The 19,641-nt window shown below is 44.4% G+C and overlaps 6 protein-coding genes across 6 annotated transcripts; 4 read left to right on the top strand and 2 right to left on the bottom strand.

The window, feature by feature from the left end:
• Window positions 1-5,132: 5,132 nt before the first annotated feature.
• PHALS_12915 (uncharacterized protein) lies at window positions 5,133-5,952 on the top strand (the record flags this gene model as incomplete). Its single annotated transcript, XM_024728563.1, has 5 exons — window positions 5,133-5,197; window positions 5,516-5,551; window positions 5,631-5,775; window positions 5,843-5,852; window positions 5,906-5,952. The coding sequence occupies 5 exons, from the start codon at window positions 5,133-5,135 to the stop codon at window positions 5,950-5,952; spliced, it is 303 nt and encodes a 100-aa protein (XP_024579028.1).
• PHALS_14646 (uncharacterized protein) lies at window positions 5,952-7,511 on the top strand. Its single transcript, XM_036407538.1, has one exon. It carries the CDS (start codon window positions 7,296-7,298, stop codon window positions 7,488-7,490), a length of 195 nt encoding a protein of 64 aa, XP_036263232.1. The 5' UTR covers window positions 5,952-7,295; the 3' UTR covers window positions 7,491-7,511.
• A 62-nt stretch (window positions 7,512-7,573) lies between these two features.
• On the top strand, window positions 7,574-9,522 carry PHALS_12914 (importin alpha-2 subunit; the record flags this gene model as incomplete). The annotated part of the gene is made up of 6 exons (XM_024728561.1): window positions 7,574-7,744; window positions 7,812-7,910; window positions 7,994-8,090; window positions 8,159-9,076; window positions 9,139-9,339; window positions 9,392-9,522. 6 exons carry the CDS (start codon window positions 7,574-7,576, stop codon window positions 9,520-9,522), a joined length of 1,617 nt encoding a protein of 538 aa, XP_024579026.1.
• Window positions 9,523-9,667: 145 nt separating this feature from the next.
• PHALS_12913 (small cysteine rich protein scr76) lies at window positions 9,668-10,027 on the bottom strand (the record flags this gene model as incomplete). The annotated part of the gene is made up of 3 exons (XM_024728560.1): window positions 9,668-9,728; window positions 9,796-9,846; window positions 9,909-10,027. The coding sequence occupies 3 exons, from the start codon at window positions 10,025-10,027 to the stop codon at window positions 9,668-9,670; spliced, it is 231 nt and encodes a 76-aa protein (XP_024579025.1).
• Window positions 10,028-12,490: 2,463 nt separating this feature from the next.
• PHALS_12912 (Transcription factor IIB) lies at window positions 12,491-18,194 on the top strand (the record flags this gene model as incomplete). Its single annotated transcript, XM_024728559.1, has 8 exons — window positions 12,491-12,497; window positions 12,552-12,717; window positions 12,777-12,971; window positions 13,036-13,135; window positions 13,194-13,262; window positions 13,325-13,612; window positions 13,676-18,123; window positions 18,176-18,194. The coding sequence occupies 8 exons, from the start codon at window positions 12,491-12,493 to the stop codon at window positions 18,192-18,194; spliced, it is 5,292 nt and encodes a 1,763-aa protein (XP_024579024.1).
• A 529-nt stretch (window positions 18,195-18,723) lies between these two features.
• PHALS_12911 (peptidyl-prolyl cis-trans isomerase 3) lies at window positions 18,724-19,329 on the bottom strand (the record flags this gene model as incomplete). The annotated part of the gene is made up of 1 exon (XM_024728557.1): window positions 18,724-19,329. The coding sequence occupies one exon, from the start codon at window positions 19,327-19,329 to the stop codon at window positions 18,724-18,726; it is 606 nt and encodes a 201-aa protein (XP_024579023.1).
• Window positions 19,330-19,641: the final 312 nt, after the last annotated feature.

Genomic DNA, 19,641 nt, shown 5'->3' with positions numbered 1-19,641 from the left:
CACACACCGCGCTCGCGGATTTTCTCGTCCACGAAGTCCAATACGTCTCGGATACTATCCCAGCATGGGAAAACTAGGGGGATGAGGCGCGCCAACGGCACGATATGAGCCCAGCTCGAACCTTGCGGACATTATGTCCGTTTTTCGACCTCTCGACTTCCGGGGAAAGTGGTATTGTTACCAATCGCCTCGATGAGGCACAGGAGCGGCAGTTAGAGACTGCCCACAAAGCGGCTCTCATCTGCTCGTTTCCACGTTCGGTCCTAGACCTCGTGTGGAATACGGATTTTGCTCGGCAGATCCCGCCACTGAAGCTAATGACGTGATCACTCGAAAAAAATCTACAAAATCGAGTCCCCGGCCACTACACCAGCTGAGCTTGATCAGCGGGAAGCGCTCCGAGCTCGCTTTTTGGTACTCAAGAAATACCAATGGATAGGTACCGCGCGACTTCGAGCTCAAAGAGACGGCGCTCCTGTACCCACAATGCGGAATATTCCCGTATGGCTTGCCCCTGGTGAAACCGCTGTAGACAATGATGAGCTATTTCAGCGATGGGTGCAGCGGCACCGGAAACTTGTCTCGCTGTCTAACTTGCAGCGAAGCCACATGAAAGTGGACGTGCGCGTTGAGCACCATCTCCAATGCCAAAAACAAGGCGCAACGCCGTCTTTCTACGTATTGTTGCCCTGTGGCACATGGAAACATTCATCATGCTCCAGCACGATCTGTGGTTCCTCACATGGGTGAGTCCACGACCACAGCAGCTCAGGACCATAACTTGAGCTAAGCTCATGGCCCTCCGGCTTCCCGGGCTACCGCCGAGAAGCGCGGGAGCACGACGTCGCAATGCGCCATGATCCTTCCGATCATAAGCATCCACGACGTCTGAGCAGTCTTGCCAAAGTGGCATCTCAAACTCCCTCGAGCTCTCGTAGTTTGGGTACCCCTGCCAATTCACAAAATATTGGGCTCCAGTATGTCGACGACATCGACCCACAAGGCGTTCCATGTGATAGTGAACACCACCGTTCTCATCAAGAAGGGTCGGCGGCGGGCGATGATGTTTTGGTTGGTCGCCGTCCGATGACTCGCGATGCTCTTCGAGCCTTGGTGGACTAAGTCCATCGTCATCGGCATCCCGCGAGCATCTTGCCGAGGTCGTCTACCGCTGTGCTGAAGACCGCGAGAGCCTGAACCATTTTGTGCACCGACTGCCTTGTGTTGAGGAATATCGAGCTCTTTTGGAGTGGCTCTTAGCCGTTTAGCAGACGAATACCTCACTTTGTGCGACGGTGGAGCGACTTGCGCCGCTGGAAACGAAAATTGTTGCACATGGTCCGCAGAACCAGTTGCTGAATCAGCTTCTGGGTATCTGGGCGCCTTTGGGCGTCGCCCCGGATCCAACGCTTCCGCTGTTACTTGCGCCGGATCCCGGTACGACTTAAGCAAGCCCACAAAAAACACCGAGACGCTGGAGCGCCATACTGCCACTCGCACGGTTTGCCCTGAACAAAGCAGTTCATTCAGCTATTGGCTGCACGCCGTTCTACGTGAACGGGCTTGTTAACCCTCGCGTCCCGCTAACTTTACCATCCCATGGCTCAGGGTTTGGTGAGGGTGGAATAGCCGAACGGCTAGCTGCTGTCAGCCTTTTCACAGTCCGTAAAGAAGTCAATGATTTTCTGTCAACCAGACTGAGTGTCCTTCGACACGTTTGTGATGCAATGGCTGAAAGCCGAGACGTGCGATAAGAATATGTAGATGGAAGAAGCAGAAGAAAGGTTGGAAATTTTAGGGTCGAAGACCTGGGTTTTTTAGTGCCAAAAATATTCCTATACATGCAGTCTCTGCTGTCTTCAAGTCTAAGTTCCGTCCACAGTTTATCGGACCATTGGGGTGTGGCCTAGCGAAACCTTACGTATACGCTGAATCTTCCGAAATGGATGCGCACCCACCCAGCACAGACGCTGCGAAGTCTGCGGATGGCTCGCTGCTGACATAGTCCAATCGGTGCGCAGCACCCTGAAGATTGTAGACCAGAACTTCCCAGTGAAGCGCTGTCTCTGTCAAAGACAATTTACTCCGGGAGTATGTTGTCGAAAGACGCGATCGACAAACAGTGTCGCTGTACCCACAACGTAGACGGTGTCCGGCACTGCCGCAAGATGAGCCATCTTGCTCAAAGGACCCACAAAGGCTATCAGACCGTGATGCCCGCCGAGTCCTTCGGCAGGCCAAACACAAAGTCTATACTCATAGACTGCCAACACCCGGAGGGTACCGGTAAACTGGTCAGCGGCGCCGCGGCGCCGCGGCATTCGGAGAGAGATTCACCCTCTGACACGTTTCAAACATGAGCACATATGTGCTTATCTATTTGTACAGCTTGGGCCACCAGTAGTGGCAACTCACAGATTTGTACGTCTTCCCACGACCAAGATAACCAGTCGTCGGCCTCATAGAGGATACGATATTTTACTTCCTCATCATGAGGAACTAAATATCGTGGCGTATCCGTTAAATCGGTGCTAAAATACAGCAAACCGTTTTTCAACGAATATCGGTGTATCCGTGCGCGCGAACGCACCTAGAATCTCTTGTTCGAGTTTTCAAATCCTTGCTGAAACAGCGCTACACACATACCATCACCCAGGTATGAGGCGTGGATCAGAGCCGTCTTTGTCAACGTCACCATAATGACATGAGTAAGCTCATAATCCGATCTGCGTGATTACGCATCAGCCAAAGCATTCTACTTTCCTGGCTTATATTACACCTCGAAGTTAGTTCTGCGAACAATGAGAGCCACCTGGCCATCCTCTGCGAGAGGTGAGTTGACGAGTCGCAGAGCGTAATGACGCATAATCCATGTCGATCACAAACAGCTTTGAGCCGAGCAGGTGCACCCTGAACTTGACAAGTGCATACTTCATTGCAAGTAATTTCTTTTCGTAGACTGGGTAGTTCCTCTCTGCAGCCTTAAGCTGGCGAGATTGAGCGCGATCACCCGATCTCGCCCCTCGGCGTCTGCTTACAGCAGTGCAAAGCCGACGGCAAAGTCTGAAGCGTCACAGACGACACAGAAAAACGATCGGGGTCTGGCAACGCCAGTGTTGGTGCATGAAGGAGGCTGTCTTTTATTCCGTCAAAGCCTCCGATGCTCGGTGTCCCAACACCATTCCGCATCCTTCTTGAGAAAATTCGACAATGATCAGGCTATTTCTGCATAATTCTTTCTGTACTTGTGCAGGTAGTTGGCGAGGCCAAGCCACTCGCACAGGTCCTTTTGGCTCTTTGGGACCGGCCAGTCCACAATGGCCTTGACTTTCGCAGGATCGACTCGAAGGCTACGCCACCCGATGAAGCACCCAAAGAAGAGATTTTTCTGGCGCCGAAGATGCACTTGTCTGCATCAGCATACAGCTTATTCGTGAGCATGCACTCTAGCACTGCTTTAAAATGGACGATGCGGTTCTCTACATCCTTCCCCCCGTGCTCCGCACTACGGTCGTCAAAGTATTTCTGTGCATACGCCCGGTGGGGCCTGAACAACCTGCGTCACGTTTGGCACGGATACCATTGTAAGGTATGTGATTTTTTTGCCGGTTCATTTGACACCCTTGGGGCATCACCAGCCACTCCCAGACCATGCCGCTCAAAGTACTTACCGCTGTCAGCGGAATATCACTCGCTCTCACGAGCAATTGATAATACCCATCGACCAAGTTGTGCACTGCATCCATATTGTTCTGGATAACATCCTTCCTAGGAATCGGTGTCTGCTTCGGATTGGTAGTAGCGAACTTATTGTATGCGTGAACTATACGCCACTTGCCGTTCGGCTTTTCGAACACAAACTGTGGGTGTCGAATGGAGAGACTTGCTCTCACACACCACTCCTGCGTCGTGCCTTGCACGGAAGAAGACGGCCAATATAGCGCATAGCAGGCAAACAAGGTTGAGTAGACAAGATCACTAATCTGCTCAAACATCTTTTCTCTTAACTTTGAATCACGGTGGAGATTCAATATTGAGCTTGTGGAACACGAAAAAATTGGCAGTCCGACTTGATAAGTTACGTTTAAAACCTGGCAAGCAGAGCTCCCTAGAAATAATTGCAAGTTGTGAAGCCATTTTTGGATAGATTGTCGGTCGACCATTTCTTAATCAGCTCAAGCTAAAAATGTTAATATAATGAAGTTGCCCGATTTCGTGTTGATGATATATTTCCGTCAGGAACAGATCCCAGGACAAGGTGATGACAATGGGGCTTAGCGACCAGTGACGAGTTAAGTTTATCGAAGCAAGCGGTGAGTAGCATATGCAGTGAAATTGGCGACAATGATCAAGTTAAGCTCAAAAACATATCGGGTATGGAAATCGGATAAGGAGCTGTATACAAATCAAACGTCGCAAAGATTTTATTCTTAGATAATGTTGTCAAGCTAACATACTTGATCAGTGGTTAGCTTGATATTGAACGCACTTCCAAAAATCACCAGGAGCAGTACAAGTCCGCTACCTTAGTCACGCTGAGAAGAAAGGAAGAGATAGCTTAGCTGCCACGCAGCCCTGCGTGTACGAGAGAGAGACCACACAGTGCAAGTAAATATTACACCCATATTTGCATCACCAAAGTTGAGCATCATTCATGGGCTCCTGTAATGTGTGCTGTTTAAATACCAGCTCATCAGATTTGACGTAATGCTTGACCATTGAAGCACCGTTGAACTCATGTTGTTGCTTCGTGGGCGTCACACAATAATGACACGTCATTTGGTTGTAGTGTAGTTTGAACTGGGTGGCGATATGAGCCAACCAAATTTTAGGAGTAAATTTTCATCGAGACCCCGGGATCAATTTTACATGTGCTACCTACATCATTCATTCATTCACACAGCTTTTTAAGGCCCAGATCGAAAAATGTGCACAGTTTGCCCAGTTTGTTAAAGACATCATCATCATTTCAGTGAAACCATTCTGGAAGCTAAAGTTTGACTTGATAGTCATGCAAGCAACTCCAGATGTCGACTATCATTGAGTTTTTCAGGCAATGGATCATTTCACACGCGTCAACTGGTTGCTCCCAATGAGGAGAAAACGAAAAACAAAACCGTTGACTGTATCAAATGGGAGATATCGTGGCATCTAAGGATATCCTGTTTGACAATGAGCGTGAGCTAACAACGACGATGTCCGAGCTTTTTTGGAAGCAATGAAGGGAAACCATCAACATTCATCATTACTCAAACTCTTAATCAAAGAGATGGTCGATCAAGCCCTCCATACAGTCTACCGTCGCCTGGTAACATATCAAAATTGAGGAAAAAATTCCCTAGACCACCTAGTCAGATGCGTTGATGTATGTTGCATGCGTGATGAATAGCGAAATTGCAAAAGGAACCTTTATGCCACCTGCACAGGCATTAATATGGATGAAACGATGCTTCAATACACCTGTCAAGCAGCTCCTTTCTTGAGTGTCTTCGAAATTCAAAAGTGTTCCATTCAGCCATGACCCATCAGTATCCAGCGCACCGGATCTAGAGTAAGTAGACGGCTATTCTGATACCACATAAGATCTAAACTTCAATCTGACTTTTTTACATAATCTGCAATCAATACAGCAAGATTTGCAGTTTGCTATTCAAATCATGGCAGCAAATGGGACACGGACACGGACTGCCGGCTGAGGGAAATAGGATATTGATATTGTTCGAAGTTGGGTCTGCGCATCCCAATAAAAGATTGTGGACGACTCTCATCAACCCGGTTATCATGGTGGCATGTCATATATCTCCCAGAATGCCTTCGAAATGGTAAGGTGGCGTATACACAGGAAGCATTTGGTCCGTGCACAGCAATTTGGTGATTATGCAGATTAACCGCTGACTAGCTGCAGTTATTGGAAGCCATGAGGAAAGAAGCAGAATGGGTGAAGAACGTTGACTTGTAATACAGGTGTACGCAAGGAGATTTCGTGCAAGTGACGGAAAAATACAGGTAACGTTCCATTTTCAGCCATCGTGACCATCAACTGACAGACAGAGAGTAATACTAGAGGAGGTCATGTAAATTTCCAAAGAATCCTCAACTGAAACTGCTTTTCCAGCTGCTGCGCTTCAAGGCTTTAAACTGGCACTTTGAGTTTATGACATAAAATATAGTCCGTGCACTTCCAAATTATTCCTATTCTTGACCATAGCGGTTCGATCATTGGGACTCGAGCAGTGATAAAATGAAAATATCATCGATTGACCACAACACAGCATGAACGGGGTGGCATGTTCCACACGGTACCACTCACAAACGAAGATTCATCTGCACTGTGTAGAAAGACCATCAGTCAGTGACAATAGCTCACGGCAATTTTTAAAGAAGTATTAGTCGTTGACATTTGGCATACTCGACGGCGTGTTTTACAACACTCGAACGCAGTCAGGTTACCGCAATTGCTGTCACAATTCTGAGATTCACCCCTATGGCGGATAAAAAGGTGATGCATGAACTAAGTAGCTGAAGTGGCGTGCTGTGCTCGAAAGTATCCACTAGAATTTTCTGACAATTATGCATGTTGCCAGACAATGATGGTCTTTTATCCATCAAAATTCATCGCTGGATCCTGGAGCAGTCGATCGTCAGCACCCTACGTTGAAGTTGGATGAGATGTTAGCACAAAATAAAGATTTATATCAAGTTGTAATGCGCTGACTTGAAAGGATTCGAATGAGGCTTTAGCCAATGTAAGTTGTTTGCAATGCTTTATTATGAAAGGTAAATCTTGTGTGCTCCCAATATACAACTCTTGAGGCACCATTACAACGCGGTTAAAACGGACACCAGATTCCTAAAATACCTATTTGAAAATTACGAAAATCTGCTGGTATCAACATCTTGCAACCTTGACGGAGAATATGAGATTGCGGATCCAATGCTACGATTTCGTAAAACCTGCTACACCGAGTCGACAAGAGACAACGATGTCGGGTCTTATGGCGACGCCAGCAATTTGCATGCTTCTGCATATATGAGGCACTGGTATCGACGGCTGATCTATATATATGGGGTAACACTACATCGCAATGCAATTATTTGTGTACGAAACGAGGCGTCGATTTCTGCGTGGATTTAAAATGGCAACTACTAGTATTAGTGAAAGCGTGTGTGTTGGAGTGAAAGTTATTCACACTCTCATCACGCATCAAAGAAGTTGGTCTTTATTTGATCAATAAGAATATCTTCCTATTATATAATGCATCATCGCTGGTCCAGCTACCAGGATTGAGTTCCCAATGACACCCATATCATCGCATGAAGCTTCGAGCCTGTTACTGCATGCATTACTAGCACAAAGTAACCAAGCACTTAAGTATCAGACGACAAAATCGAGTTATCCCTTTCATGCAGAACAAGATTGCATGGAAAAAATAAAATTGCTAAAGCTAAAATCTATAAATTTGGATAAATTTTGGAGTGAATATACTTGACGTCATTCGAATTAAGCAGACGCACATATAACTTACCGGTAATTTACACTCATATAATTGACACTGCCAGTCAATTGAACATCATGGTTACAAGCAGCTTCTCATCATCAACACGCATCGCGGATCGTATGCGTAACTTTAAGAAAGGCATTGATGCAGATGAGACACGGCGGAGACGAGAGGACACTTCGATTCAAATTCGCAAGACGCTGCGTGACGAGCGACTAAATCAACGGCGACGCATGAATTTTAAGGTTCTTGAAATTTAGATCCAAGTCACTTGGTTTGACCTTATAACATAACTGGATATGATACAATCAGGAAGACGGCAATGATGCAATTTCGATGAATGCAGAGATGCTAAATCAGACAATATTTACAGTACCGGACGAGTCCATGTGCTCGTTAAATGCCGTCAGCGTACGCTTTATGATGACTGAAAACAGGTTATAACGTACCTGTGTTTTTTATTTGACTGATGAATGGTCTTTAATGGATTGTAGATTTCGGAGTTACCGAAAATTGCAGCAATGATTCATTCACTGGATTTCATGGAACAGTCGAACGCTGTTTCAAAGCTCAGAAGACTATTGTCGCTTGGTATGCCATTTTTTATGGCAAGACGAATACTGGGTTTTATTCTTGACATGCCGATACTTTATATGCAGAATCGAACCCGCCAATCAAAGAAGTAATTAACTTAGGCGTCGTACCATTGCTTGTCGAGTTTCTGAAGCAGCATGATCGACCAGAGATGCAATTTGAAGCTGCGTGGGCACTAACGAATATTGCTTCCGCGACGACAGAAGACACCGAGGTTGTCATTCGATGTGGTGCAGTGGAGTTGTTATGTACGCTGTTGCTATCGCCGAATGAAGACGTCTGTGAACAGGCAGTATGGGCGCTTGGAAACATTGCAGGCGATTCACCACAATGTCGTGACGTAGTGCTTTCTGCTGGTGCCATGATGCCACTACTGACAGTATTGCGTCGATCGTCTGGAAAGTGCACACTTCTTCGAAACGCAACGTGGACGCTGTCAAATTTTTGTCGAGGTAAACCACGACCAGATTTTGATCTCGTAAGTCCTGCTTTAGAACTTCTTCCACATTTGATTCATTCGCCGGATGAGGAGATAATTTCGGATGCATGTTGGACGCTTTCGTACCTCTCAGATGGCAATGTTCAGGCTGTACTTGATGCTGGGGTCTGCAGTCGTGTTGTCGATCTCATGGGGCATACGCGGGCATCCATACAAATGCCAGCGTTGCGAATAGTTGGTAATATTGTCTGTGGGAATAGTCAGCAGACGCAATTGATGCTGGATTTAGCCGTGCTGCCGCGCCTCGTATCGCTGCTCAAACACGATAAACAATCCATTCGAAGAGAAGCTTGTTGGACAATATCCAACATCACGGCTGGTTCTCAAAGTCAAATCCAGGAAGTGATTGATGCCAATATCATTCCGCTGTTGCTATCAGTACTTATGTTAAGTGAATTTGACGTTCGAAAAGAAGCTGCGTGGGCGATATCGAATGCCACGTCTGGAGGCACCACTGAACAGATTAAATATCTTGTACAACAAGGTACGGAAAGTGAGGAGTTCTACTTGAAGAGGTTGATGTAGATGTGTAATTGTTGTCTATAGGATGCATTCCTCCATTGATCGCACTCTTAAACGTCCCCGATCCAAGTGTAATTAATGTGTCACTGGATGCTTTGGAAAATATCCTTCAGGCTGGTGAAGCAGATACTTCACTCACAGATATGGAGAATCGCATGGTGCTTTTTATTGAGGAAGCGGATGGTATTGAATTGATTCAGAAATTGCAATTTCACGAAGAACAAGGTGTGTAGACTTGAGTATTGAATTATAACACGTTGACTGAGCTTTGATGTAGATATTTACGAAAAAGCGGTGCGTATCATCCGCGACTATTTCGACGGTGAAGACGATGAAGAATTAAATCTCACCCCAGATAAGGATTTCAGCCGTTTTGAAGGAAGCGAAACTGGACAGTTTAAGTTTTAGGATATCAGTGCATAGGTACATTATAACAATGATATGATAGCAAAAACCAATATTATTAACCTGCCATTATAATCCGCTCAGTCATTCATTACTATCAGATACTTTTGATCGGACGATCATGGGCGCTGTTCAATGTTTAATGTTTCTACTCTGCGCCATATGTGGGAACTACCAGAATGTGCCATTGATGCAGCCAGCAGCATGCCCTACATAGCAATAAAAAACGAAATATCATATAAAGATTCGGCACTGCCATGATAAACGCTTCCTTACCAAAACATCCATAGACAGATACCGGTCATACAGGCCAGCAGAGTAAAAATTCTGCAGAAATCCAAATAATTAGAAATCAGACATCAACCTGTTGATGAAACGACCCAACGTACGACGAGTTTTCGCGACTCATTTTGCCTGTTACGCCCATTCCAATACCAGCAAAGCAGGCGAGTAGTGTCATGACGAGATAAGTGATAGATCCATTCATTAACGGCGCTGGGACCTCCATACTTGAGTGCGAAGTCGAAGCGATGTAGACTTTCGTGTGAACTTGTTACGACTTTTTTTGTTTTAAATAGATCAATACAGAAACAAAAGAGGTTGATGTGGGCCACACTACAACTAGCATTTTATAGAGAATCAAACTCGTCGTCTAATAAATGTATTATTGCTGGAGCAATTTGTCGAGCTGACAATTTAGGGATCCACAGAGCACGGGGATATCAATAAATAGAAGTTTAATGCCCCAAGCGTACCATCGTACTGATGAAACATTCTTGCAGCATCTTTCGCCGCTAAAGCGCGGAGCTTTACTGCCCCGCACATCAGCCGTGTCATACGATTGTGCTCACTCAGCAGTACCGATATGTCGCTACAGAAATGGGCTTTTATTAAATTCGAGCCTATTCATTCTATTCACGACTAATGCCGCCTGTCGTTTAAGGAAGATGCCCGTAGACCGCAGCACAAAGCATCTCTAGTTTGTCTCCATTGGATCAGCTCTGGAGACCGCAACACATGCTCGTTCTCAGGGTCGCCACAGATTTGTTCTAGTAAGGCATCTAAATTACAGCTATAATGAGCCGGAATTAGAGACTGTATCACTTAAACACTGATACACGATCGCTAGTTTCATTTCTAGCGGTCTCACTGATAGCACTAAGCATTATCGTTGCTGTCTGATTCGGGTGACCTTACGTTCCTACACCAAACCTATCGCAGTTTCACGCTAGCACCATACTTTGTGAAGCGTCAATGTTTTCGAAGAGGTTAATTGCGTGAATCGTTTTTTGTCCTACAAATAGATGTACAAAACAATCTCAACCTATGAATCGCATCGTATCGACAATACTTATGAATATCAAATTCCATTTCAAAGGATTTTTGTTAAATCTTGCTAGATAAATGATTACTCTTTGACACTTAAACCAGTGTTTCCGTCACAACACGCACAATATCGTAACCGGTCGTCAGATGTGTGTTATATTTTTTTTATAAAAATATATTATATTTTGGCTGTAGCGCGTCGAACGTAATTGCCGAAGCTCCTAAATGTTTGAAAACTTTCCATCGCCTCCCAAACACAGGATGTTGATGTCAAAAGTCAATAGCTTTAAGCTATTAGGCTCACGCCGAGTCGCATTTTGCAGACCACAGTACTTCTTGACAGCTTTAAGATCGTTTTCTTTCTCGTTATCATCTCTGAGGTTTACTGCCCTGGATTTATTGCGATACGAAAGAGTCAAGACAGGCCAAAAGATTTTTAAGTGAGCGTATCTATACAGTACTCTCTATGAAGACGGAATCGAATACCGTTTCATGAAAATTATTGATCTCTATCCAAAATCAAAGCTCTCAATTCCTGAACCGCTTGTTCGCCTCTTTCTTAACGGGTAAACAACAACTGTGATCGCACGCAATATGCATGTTTGGGCTCGTTTGAACATTTCGGTGCTTGAAAACAACAGCACAAATATGGACAGCACATACTTATCCATTCTCTCACGCGACCACCTAGCTTGGATACCGCGTCTCATCTCACCTTATCTTTATCCCCTATTACCTTCAAGAGGCCGGACGATTAGCAAAAGTCCATGGAAATATGTTGTTTTTCCGCAAATACCTGTTTAGGCAACTTTATAGCTTGGCGCGACTTCAGGTGCTCAATAATCTCCAAGTGCGAATACCGACCGCACTTAGAGAAAGTAAATCAGTTTTTCTTTGATTGACATCTGATTGTATTTCCATCGCAACCTTTGGAATCGAGAACTTTGTCATATCCGTCTCGATAAAGCTAGCAGTACATGTAATTACCAACGTTTTCTGCAAATGCAGAATGTATCTAGCTCAACATATCATACTTGAATTGTAACGATCGCACACTAATGCCCATTTGCGATCGCATCTGAAAATTAGACATCTTCCAATCAGCTCTAGGACGACATGTGCTAAATCTTGTAAGGTTCAGCACACTGTTAAAAGGAAACATTTTATTCACGAAGGAGCACATGGGTCGTCAACCGGTACTCCGGAGAATGGCGTCCTACAACGTCGATTGTTCTACATTGGCTGCTTTGCGTTTACACTCTACTTCCTAGTGACAATTTCGAGCGAGCAGATTTAATAATGCGTGGGTTATGACGTGATACGAGTTTCTTGAATCGCATCTCAAAGATCAAGGCGTCAGTCAGTCAAGTGGTGAAATCCGATATTAGTTTTGAGATGTCATAAGAATCTCGTTCACAAGCAAAGAATCTGATCTTTGTTTACCGCCCAACGCATTCAATAAAAATGTCAACTGGTGTACCTGGTAATGCAATGTTGAAAAATCTTGGAGCATTTGTCTGAATGTAGTGTCGTATATCGACAGTCTGTTAATGTCTGACGAAAGGTCGGATCGAAAAGCTCGCGTACTTTATCGTGCTTAGAAAAAGTAGCGCTACTGATGACATCTTCAAACCATGCTACCGTAATGCCAGGTAATATTTTTACAAACTTACATGGATAGCATCTATAATTCCTGCTCCTTTAAGTGTGGCAGGAACCATTTGTTGAAGTGATTAAGTATGGAATGACACATAACAACGTTGGTTGGCACACACAAGGCCACGTTGAGCAGACTCAGGATAAACATATTCATCAGAATATTTTCAAGATTCGCGGAGCTATTGCCGCTACAAACTTTCTTCGAGTGCCAAGGTCGTTAAATTTACTTGCTAGCATTTGATAAGATAGCTCTGACGTGTGTACAATTGCAGGGATATCTCAAAAGGAACTCACGGACTTGGTCTTACTGGGCGCTACGTATATCTCCAAGTTCGACGAATTAAAAATCTTCCGATGACAATTCATCTGGATTTTGTCACGAGCAAAAAGACACCATTGCGATTTACCCTGAGCTCCATTTATGAGCTTTTTCGAGGTACTGGGACTGTACTGAGAGTACCGTTAAGGTTTGTGAACCGCTAGGTTTAAACAATGCTGCTTTCTGGTGCTTCTTACATGCTGTTGGATTAGTCTGGATACCAGATGGACTGTTGTTGTCGTCGATATGGTGCGCTTACTGGAGCGTCATTCCTACACCCAGCACGCACGAGATACCTATCGTCATCTGAAGGTATAGCGGGCAGAGTTTTCCAGTGCATCATTAATTATTAACGCAACCTTCACTGTAGGCTGTAACTTTGTGTGCCTCAATGAATCTTCGCAACTTTTTTGTGTCTGCTACGCTGTTCACAACCGAGGTATGTCAAACATTACAATTTATACTCGTTCATGTTTTCGTCCTCGTAAGATCTACTGTCAGACTTTACCCAGCTCACTACAATTTGCAAGCGATTCAAAGCATCCAAATTGCTGGATTATCATACCTTCCGATGATGTCGACGGTGTCAATCACCAATTTCTTGATCTGACTAAGCAGGAGGATCTTCGGATTGCTGCATCGCCCACGTTAGATCCAAAGCGCCAAAGCTTAAACAAATCCACAAAGTTCATTCACAGCAACACCAGAATTGTAAAATGTTTGCCATCATACGACGCGCCAAGCGCCACATCAGACGTTCTGTTCAATACATTCGATATTCAGTCTAAGGTTTGAACCAGCAGATACTTTCGTCGGCGTATCGTACCTATCTAAATGCTTTTGTCCCTTTAGAAAGACCCGTTTTCATCCAACACAGTGATGCCAGTCAATCAGGAGATGGTAGAGAATCCAGATCTCATTGACTTTGCGTATCGGGCATTCTATTCACCTAAATGTACACAGCAAGAAGCATGCACACAACTTATCTCGTCACCCACAAAGGCTGATAAGTCAGATCCAATCTTAAAACTTGAGCGTATTATCGGGTTCTCGAATGACTACTTTCGCATGCTTCTTTGGGTTCCTGACGGTTCGGCATATGTCTATGCTAATAACTCAACGATCGTCTATCGAGAATTTTCTGACGAAAAAAATGTTTCAATGGAGACCTTTGATTCTGCAAAGGGATCTAATATAATAGATAATTTAGCTTCTACAACCAGAGAATCTTTCATGTATGGTCACAATTCTGCGGTTTGCGCTCTTGCGATCACGAGCGACGGACGTTTTCTTGCATCTGCAGAATTGCCATCACAGACAAAACAAAATGCCGTTAGGCTCTGGAATCTCACAAGTCGCGAATGTATCACCGTCGTCCAGGCTCAATCAAAAGGTGTAGATGTGCTTTGCTTTTCACCTCGTTCAAAAGATCTGTTGATGCTCTGCATTGTGGGTCGCGACGAGTGCTTTCGTACGCAAATTTTAATTTGGAATTGCTTGAATCTTCTTGGAAGCACACCTTCTGTAGTACAATTACTGGCACGACAAACATCCGATTTTCCAATAAATCGGATTGCCTTCTCTCCATACGAACAGCAAGACCATTATCACCTCATATCCTGTGGTCGTGAAAATATCCGCTATTGGCGTGTGAATTCGAAGTCAGGCCATCTAACCGGATCTCCTGTAATTTTAAACGAGTATTCTCGTGGAATTGAGTTTACAGATATCGGTTTTGATCCGCTTTTCGAGACACATCCATCCAATATCCACCCAGTGCGTCCATTGTACGTTTCATCAAGCCTCGGTACTTTACTAGTGATCAACTATGATTCCAAAGATATTCTTTGTGTATACCAGCTTCACGATGCCAAAATCAACTGTTTATCGATTAATGAAGGCTTCTGTGTTACTGGATCGGATGACTGTTTTCTTCGTGTGTGGCCGTTAGATTTTTCGGATTTCTTCTTAGAAGCTCAACATGAAGCTGGGATCAAGTGCATAGATGTATCAGTAGATGGAATCAAAGTGCTCGTTGGTAGTCGTAATAATGCAATTGGAGTTTTGGATATCTCAAGTCAAGAATACACGACTTTGCTGCGTTGTCATACGAAAAAGATCACGGCCATGACAACAACACCTTGGAAATCTCCTCCTGCGTCTTTGTTACATGAAGATGCAAAATTGAGTACTTCGAAAAGTGAGCTGGTAACTGCATCAGAGGATGGCACTTTGCGAGTTTGGGACACGTCGTCTGGACAGCAGCTGTATGAGTTTTACTTTGAGCAAGAAAGTGTGACAAGTTTGGCTGCTTCACCTCTTAATTGTGGCATTGTCGCAGTGGGTTTTGATTCAGGCTTCACGCGAATCTTTGACGTTCATCAGGTATCAGAGACTGGTACAACGGAATCGCAATCAAGCTTTGTGCACGAGCTTAAGCAGCATCAAAGCGCAATTCGGCACATCGCATTCGATGTTAGTGCGCACCACCTTTTTAATTCAGGAGAAGGCAGACAATTGTGCTTGTACGATGCCAAAGATCAAGAGTACGTGCCACTCAAGATGGTACTTGCCGACTTTGATCCTGAGGATGGTCATTTCGAAGTGAGCCACAACGGTAAATGGCTAGCATTCATCAGTAGTGATCATCGAGAGATAGTGATGCTAAATCCGTATTCGTTGCGTGTCATTTCTAAAATCCAACCTCCAAAGCAGAGACAAGAGGACACGTTAAAAGTTGCACGTTTCAATGTCAACTCGTCCGAGTTGCTTGTATTATCGATGAGAGATCGACTTCACATTTTCTCATTGCCAGAACGTCAATGGGTTCAGTCGTTGTCGCTCTGTGGTCAAAATGGTATAAGTTCTTTTCTGATGAGTTTCAATGAAAAGTACATGATATCTGGAGGAATGGATGGGTCAATACGTGTTTGGGATTGGGATGACAAAAGACGACGAGGTCGAATTCACCAGTCGTTTTTCGGTCACACTGGGAGAGTAAACAACTTGGCTATTACAAGAGATGGTCAAAGCCTTGTCGCTACGGGAAACCTGAACGCAATTAGCATCTGGCGAGTCTGCGTCAACTCATTCATTTTCAAAGAAACAACGAAAGGATACAAAGAGCAAACGCTTGCTGTATCCGACGAAAATTCGAGTAAGAAGGCAAATTCGCAAGCCAGACCTACCGAGATATCAAACTTTAGACTAGGTTTGAAAGCTTTTCAGCTTAATTTTGAAGGATTAGAAATCACACAGCGTGGAGAGGTTACATGTCTATCAAGCGATTCAACGAATGTGCAAGAAGTCGAATGTCCAACAACGGTTGTGAATACAACTACAAGTTTCGTTGGTGACCTTGTTCTTTCTCAAACAATTTGCGGATTCTGTTCATCTAACTTTGCTTGGTCTTACTCCATGGGTAAATTGCTAATGACCACTGGCTCAATGTTAGTGGTGGAGAATATTGCTACGGGTAAACAAGAGTTTTATGATGATGCTAGCCAACCTGAGATGGATGAATCAAATGAGATTGCGTTACTGCAACTGTCACCTGATGGTGCCTATGTCGCGACAATTTCGTCTCGATTTGACTATGTGATAATTCGATCCATTGCCGGCAATCGTGAAGTCAAGACATCGTCTCATGAGGACATAATTGCACAGTGTGACAGTGAAAAGATTCGAATCAATCTACTTCCGTATACTCGTGTTGTCACTTGTCTAGCATTTGCTCAGAATTTCAACCAAAAAAGAATCGACAAAGTGGTCTGTATGGCTTGTGAGGTCGAACAATCCCAAACCGGAGTTGTAATCGCTAGCCTAAGGCAACGAAGTATTATTTGGTCTAGTATAAGCGCAGGCGGAACGCAACTACCTCGCATTCGACAAATCATAGCGACTTCCGATTCTCAGTTTCTTTTACTATCTACTGAGCTCAGCAGTATCAGCACCGTTAAGGTCTATCAAAATGAAATTGAAGATGATTCTAATATCGCGATAGAAGCTGTGATTGAGCCGTTAATCAATGCTTTTCCCACTCAAGTGCAGCTCTTTAGTCTGTTTAGCAAGGAAGGACAATCAGATCAATTGCGCTACCTCGTAGGCATCGATAACGATCGATACTGCTACTTCTATGACCTTCAGCACCGATCTTTTGTTGCGACGACTCAACTATTAATTCCTATCAAATTCAAGAGTAGCAATAACCAGGTCAATGATCAAAAGGGTGTATCTTCTTTTTTGGTCGAGGTCATGGAGTGGGTGACTACGGCTGAAAAGTCTCTGATTATTACCGGTTCAACATCAGAGAGCGTACTTTTTGTTCATGCACTCCCCATGTTATCAACAAAATATTCAACTCGTATTCAAATAGATTGGCAGCGTTTGGCTCGAGCAGGTGTTTCGCTTATGTGTCAAATTTCTTTGCCTGATGGTGGGTTACTGCGAGGTCTTTCAGTTGATCCCGCTCGTGATGTTGGCATTGCCACGACGAATTATGGTACAGCTATCCTCATTCATTTCGAAGCATGTCCGACAACAAAAGTGCTTCGAGAAACGGCTAGGGGCAATATCAAACACAGCCAGCCTTTTGTTGCTATAAGAAATGCCTCCTGGGCCCTTGACGGCACCGTGATCCTGTTGACTTCTGAAAATGACAACGCTATTCGCGTATGGCTTCCAGAAATAGCGAGAGAAATTGCAGCGTTTAAAACTGACTCAGCAACTTGCACTTGTTTTGCAGTCAATCCGTTCTCGACTAATGGCGTACCCCAGTCAATGGTCATGGCTGGATACAGCGATGGATCGCTTCGAGTGTTTGATCTTTGTGACATGCGCCTGTTATCAAAATTTGAGCTTTCATTATCACAAGTTAAGTCAGCGCGAATTGAAGGCGCGATATTTGTTCGAATAGTCTTTGTAGGCTCATTTTCTGCACTCATCGTAACACATGACAGTCGTGTAATGCTCGTGAACATAGCAAATGCGTTATTAGAATCTGAAGAAGCTCAAGTCTGTGACACTCAAGCACGTCAAACTCCTTCAAAGCGAATGAGATCTCGGGCTTACAAGAAAACGCTACGTCAACGTTCAGGAACGAAGTTGAAGCCTCATTCTTCGAGGAGAACGAAAAGGGATTACCATGTGGTCTACCAAATGTTATCTTTGCTCCCGACAATATCAAATTTGACACAAGGTGAAGAGATCTCCATGGAAATTGGGGTTGTTGAAGTGATGGAATCAAGTGACATGGATATTCACCCCTTCCTCATCGTGATCAAGTATACTGGTTTAGCTAGGTATGGCACTGGTCGATATATGGTCAAAGTATTTGCTGATCCCGCCATGAAGGTCTCACGTAGAGAAATAACACCAACCGACGAATGGAGGCTAAACAGCAGTTTCAACCTTAACCAATGTGTAGCAAATTTCACAAATTTCTCGCCTGATTCGGTTCATGTATTATATTCTTGCAAGGATCAGCGAGCAAACCATGATGTAACGGATCAGTGGAGTCTTGAAGTCCGTGATTGCTTGCAACAGTGTGTCATCGAACGCATCTCTTTCGATACTACCAATTTTTTGGGACCTCCTGTTTCGTTACACAGCATTAAACTTGCGTTCAGAAATGAGTCCAAAGTTACTCAAACATTAATTGTTGATACAGAAGGACGAATGGCAGTATTTGACATTCTCCAGCATCGGCTGCATCCAATAAATACGCAGACTTTGCATCGGCTGCGGTTAAAACTTTGCAGCATTTCGAAAGAATTACTATTCAGATCGCCGACTCAATTAGCTATCGCAAACATAACTTTTTACAACAATCAATAATGATCCAGTTCATCACTTTTACACAATCTGTAAAACATCATTTACTTCGAATTGATAGAAGTCTACTACTTAAGTTCACCGCAGTCTTCAATAACGACGGCCGCCCGAGTAGCACCAGATTGGCTGCCCTGTTCCTCCATGACTTTAAGCACGTCATGGCCTTCCGTGACGTGTCCAAACACCACATGAGCCTTGTCCAGCCAGGGACAGTCTACCGTCGTGAGAAAGAACTGCGAGCCGTTTGTGTTCGGACCCGCATTGGCCATCGAAAGCACACCCGCACCCTCATGTTTTAATTCAAACTTTTCATCGGCAAACTTTTCGCCGTAAATTGATTCGCCGCCCGTGCCATTACCTCGCGTAAAATCACCGCCTTGGCACATAAAGTTAGGAATAATGCGGTGAAATTTGCTGCCCTTGTAGTGGAGTGGCTTGCCAGATGCACCGATTCCTGCTTCGCCGGTACATAATTGGCGAAAATTCTCAGCCGTCTTGGGTACCACGTCGGCGCGAAGCTCAAACACAAGACGTCCGCTTGGTTGTCCACCGATCGAAATATCGAAGAATACACTAGGATTCTGGTCGCGTGCAGAGCTAAAAAATGCTGTGGATGCAGGGGATAATTGCTTGCGTGCTACACAGAGCACTGGTCGAGTCAGTAGCTTCATCATCGTCGTGAAATGCTTGGTTTCAAAGATTTCTTACATTTATCCAATCAAATAATTTGAAAGAGAGAATCAATCTAGGACCGGATCTTGTATTCAGGTTCCTCTTAGAACGCCGAAATAGACCCGCTTGTGAATTATTAACAAAGTTTGCGACATCACACATTACAACTGACAGAATCAAGATACTACTGATCTACGATCTTCCAAACGGGTTTTAAGCCCAGTAGTATAGATTATGAACTCGCAAGATTACAACTTGAAGACAGTAAGTGTCTCCGTGCCAGTGCAGCAATATGCGAAGTAAGAGAACAAAAT

The sequence above is a fragment of the Plasmopara halstedii genome (genome assembly GCF_900000015.1).
Source record: "Plasmopara halstedii genome assembly, contig: Scaffold_650, whole genome shotgun sequence".
Taxonomy (NCBI): domain Eukaryota; phylum Oomycota; class Peronosporomycetes; order Peronosporales; family Peronosporaceae; genus Plasmopara; species Plasmopara halstedii.
Note: the sequence above shows the minus strand (reverse complement) of the source record. Positions and strands in the feature narration are given on the sequence as shown.